General features: G+C 46.3%; 1 protein-coding gene across 1 annotated transcript in view; it reads right to left on the bottom strand.

Annotated features, from left to right (window-relative positions):
• The window catches only part of LOC107084649 (hippocampus abundant transcript 1 protein-like), a 10,602-nt gene extending 7,749 nt beyond the window's left edge, over positions 1-2,853 (bottom strand). The window contains exons 1-4 of the mRNA XM_015374574.1: positions 2,503-2,853; positions 1,196-1,288; positions 1,033-1,095; positions 368-495 (exon numbers count right to left, since the gene is read on the bottom strand). Of these exons, the coding sequence (XP_015230060.1) occupies positions 368-495; positions 1,033-1,095; positions 1,196-1,288; positions 2,503-2,520 (302 nt within the window). The 5' untranslated portion in view covers positions 2,521-2,853. The remainder of the gene's footprint in view (positions 1-367; positions 496-1,032; positions 1,096-1,195; positions 1,289-2,502) is intronic.
• Between the last annotated feature and the right edge of the window lie 1,020 nt (positions 2,854-3,873).

Genomic DNA, 3,873 nt, shown 5'->3' with positions numbered 1-3,873 from the left:
ATTTTAAAGTCTAAAGTCCCTGAAAATGAGATCATCATGGTTGTGTGATGCTGTAGCGCAGATTGTTTACATTGATACCGGTCTAGCTAGGGAGTACCAACATGGCGGCCGGTGGCTGTACTTCAACCCTGAACTGCCAACGGGCGATCGGCGATCCAGGGAATGAGATCAGTGCATACAATCTATTTTATAAATGCCAGGTCGTTCTCTAGTCAGATCCGATCTTTTTCCTGTTCAGTAAACGCATCGTTTGGGTCTAGAAACATATCTAACAGAACCAGGATTCTCCAACAGAAGAAATAAAAGTTCTACCATTAGAGTCCATTTGGACTCAGAACTGGTACCGCCAGAGAAGCGCTGGACTCACCAGGGGCTGATCTTCATGAAGGGGATGGGGGCGCAGGTGAAGAAGACCGTGATGAGGAGGAAGGACTTCCTTCCCCAGGTGTCGGACAGAGCACCAATCAGAGGCGCCGACAGGAAGGACAGGAAACCCTGGAAGGACGGGGAAACAGAACCATCAGCTGGTACCGGGTCAGGGCCCAGTCAGAGGCCATCAGGGAGTCCGACTCTCTGAGCTGGTTCTGTTCTGACTGATGCTGAGCCGCAGTGGAGGAGGAGGAGCAGCTGAGGCCCAGAGCGAAGGAAACGTGGAGAACCCAGAATCAGAACCGGTCAGATGTTCTGATTCTGGGAGTTCTGCACATCCTGTAGTGCTGATTCTGAACAGAACCTTCTGTTTGTTTTCCTTTTGCTTTTTAATACGTTTCACCTTTAAGGAAACGTTTCAGAACCACCTGGACCGGGGATCAAAGGCAGAACCGGGTCAGGAACCAGTAATAGCCCCTATGAGGAGCAGAACCATCCGTCATGACAGGAGCCGGACTTCCTGTGTGCAGACGATGGTTCCGCGGGGAGGGGAAACTGTGAGCCGCTTCGGTTCCTCCTGCAAATGGTAACCATGACGACGCTGCTATCTCGGGCTGCAGCACCGAGCCACTTCCTGCTACGTGCCTGCGGGTCGGGTCTCACCTTGACGCCGTGGACCAGGCCATTCATCAGGAAGGTGTGCTGAGGAAACGTCTCCCGCAGAACCTGAAACAGACGGTTCAGGTCCGATTGGCGGAGCTCACGCATCAGAACCCCCCCCCCCCAAAACAAGACAGAACCGGTTCTGCTGAGTCCGTTTACTCACTGCGAGCATGGGCGTGGTCAGTAGGCCCCAGGCGAAGAACTCCAGGAAGATCACCACCACGGCGTGAGTCACTCTGGCTCGGGTCCGACCCAGCTGTGGAGAGCAGAGACACGTACGGGTCAGAACCGGGTCCATCGGTCACATCTGATCACTGAACTATACAGCTAAGCTTTCTGCAGCAGCGACCCGGTTCATTCAGGGTTCTGTTTCTGGTCCGTTTCAGCTGCAGCAGCTTTAAACTGAGAGACCAGCCTGGTTCTGTGGTATCAGAACCTTTTAAAAAAAAGGTTCTGATACCACAGCCAGCTCCCATGTCAGAGGATGAAGAGAGCACATCCAGTTAGTCACAGTCAGAGAAACAGGACTACACTGGAAAACAGGCCAAGCTCCAACATCTAGAAACAAAGGTGTTGATGGCAGCAGCACAGCTGATATTTCTCTCCAGGATGGAGTCACAGCCAAACAGGAACAGACCAGATGAAGCTACTATGAGAAAAAGCAGAGAGAGCAGAACGTTAGAGATTGAACTAACAGATTCTGCAGAGTGGGAGAATAGAGATAGAATGAAGCAGAATGATGAAAAAGGGGTCCCTATGTCCTCCAGCAGTCTAAGCCTATAGCAGCAGAACTATAGAGATAGATCAGGATAACCTGGTGATTATGGATTCAATGTGTCAGAATAACCCGGTCCAGTTAGGCTGGTTTCGGTACCAGGTGTGTGATGATGGGTCACCTCTAAGGTGAGTGTTTAAATAAGGACTAGTACTATATTTGTGAGGACCTTCTCCAACAGGAAAGCAACCCAGACCAGAGCTGGTCTGCTTTAAAGGGTTAATTAAAAACTCTTTCACATAATATAAACTTTATGACCGCTTCTACATCTTTTTCAAATTTCCCACATTCAGAGTTAAAACTTTACTGCAGATAGATTAATAATCCCGCCCAGGTTGGTATATTCAATGTAAAATAACCCATAAAATGTTCATGTTTTGGTGTTTAATGATAAAATAATTATTTCTATTGACTAATATTTATATCTCCTCTGTTGTACACTGGCATTCATGTTTAATCCCTGTCAGTATTGTAGATTTTGAAGCAGATGGATTAAAACTGTTAAAATAATCCTTTAATTAGGAGCTCAACTCCGAACCAGAAGCCAACTTCTGCACCGGAAGGCAGCCCTGGTTCCGCTGTCCTGGGTTAGCCGCTAACAGTGAAACCAGCGGGCGGATAAACAACCAGAAGAGTTTGTAATTTATCGCAGCACATCGCCAGCAGCCCACACAGCTAACCCGGCTAACGCTCACCGAGCTGCGGACCAACATCCTGCCGCCGGCGGCCTCGGTCTCCGCTCTCCCCCGGGACGCCTCACATCCTGGCGTTACGACTTTCAGCCCCAGTCCTCGAAACTCGACATCCTCCTGAGGTTTCTCCGTCTTTTCCAGGGTGTCCCGCCGTGTGGAAGCAGCTCCGTGGTGTCTGCGCTGCTCGCATGTAAAGCGGGTCGCTGTAAAGTCCGGAGGAGTCGCTCCGCTTTCGCTTTTTACCAGAATTCCTCCGCTTTGACTGTAACTTTACCTTCTTTCTGTTTGGTTTAATCCCAGGCGTACTTCAGAGGGGCGGTGACGCTGTTTCGTCTCATAACTCTACCGAATAGGCGTACAGAAGCCACCCCGCTCGAATGTCCTCGTAATCAACCCAAACCCAACTGTTTCTGGACCAGCTCCTCCCTGATTGGTCATCGGCTGAGTTGAAATAAGATCTGATCCCAGATCAGTTTGAGTCAAACTATAGACCCCTGCTGGAGGGAAGCTGTCATTACACTGCGGAGGCCGTTCCATTGACAGTGACTTTTACAAACATGGAAAATATGTATTAAAAATACGTCATCTTTTATTTTTACTTTTTTTTTTTAATATCAAATCATGTTCATTAACGAAGCAAGAACATTAAAAAGAAATTAATAATAATGTCAGGGGAGAGAAACAGATACAGGAATACAATTAAAAGTATTAATATTTATTACTCCAGAATAAATCCTGCTGATTAAGTTCAGCTTTTTACTCCAGTAAAGGCCAGAAGCTTTACTGCTCTACCATATTAGAGGAACATTTTTCTACAATTCTGGATAATAACTTCCTTAGACTTTATTTTCTTAGTTTTATAACCAATGGTCACATTTAACTTTGCATTATCTTGAAAAACTATTTATTTTGGTTTGTGGTGAGCAACAAGTTGGGGCAGCACCGAGTCCAACCACAAAGAAACAAATTATCTGGATTAACTAATCATTTTGATGATTTTTTTTTTTCAATACCAACACGAGACTTTACCAACAAAAATTAGATTAAATGAAACAAAACTGAGGAGTCTGTTAGTGAAGAGTGATTAGGGCATAGAGCTTGGAGGCTGTGAGTTTGAAACCCGCCGCCACTCTGGCTCTCTGAGCAAGACCCTTAACCCCACACTGCTCCCCGGGCGCTGCACCATGGCAGCCCACTGCTCCCAAAGGGGATGGGTTAAATGCAGAGAGTTCATTTCTCCATTGTGAGATCAATAAAGTTTTATTTATTTTTAAAATGTAAGGAGTAGAAAGTAGAGATAATTGCAAAGAAATTTAAGAATTAGAACTAAAAAGTTGTCTAAAAAATAATTACTGCAGTAAAGTATAGATATCC

Source organism: Cyprinodon variegatus, unplaced genomic scaffold (assembly GCF_000732505.1).
Source record: "Cyprinodon variegatus isolate N-32 unplaced genomic scaffold, C_variegatus-1.0 Scaffold105, whole genome shotgun sequence".
NCBI classification, from domain to species: domain Eukaryota; kingdom Metazoa; phylum Chordata; class Actinopteri; order Cyprinodontiformes; family Cyprinodontidae; genus Cyprinodon; species Cyprinodon variegatus.
Note: the sequence above shows the minus strand (reverse complement) of the source record. Positions and strands in the feature narration are given on the sequence as shown.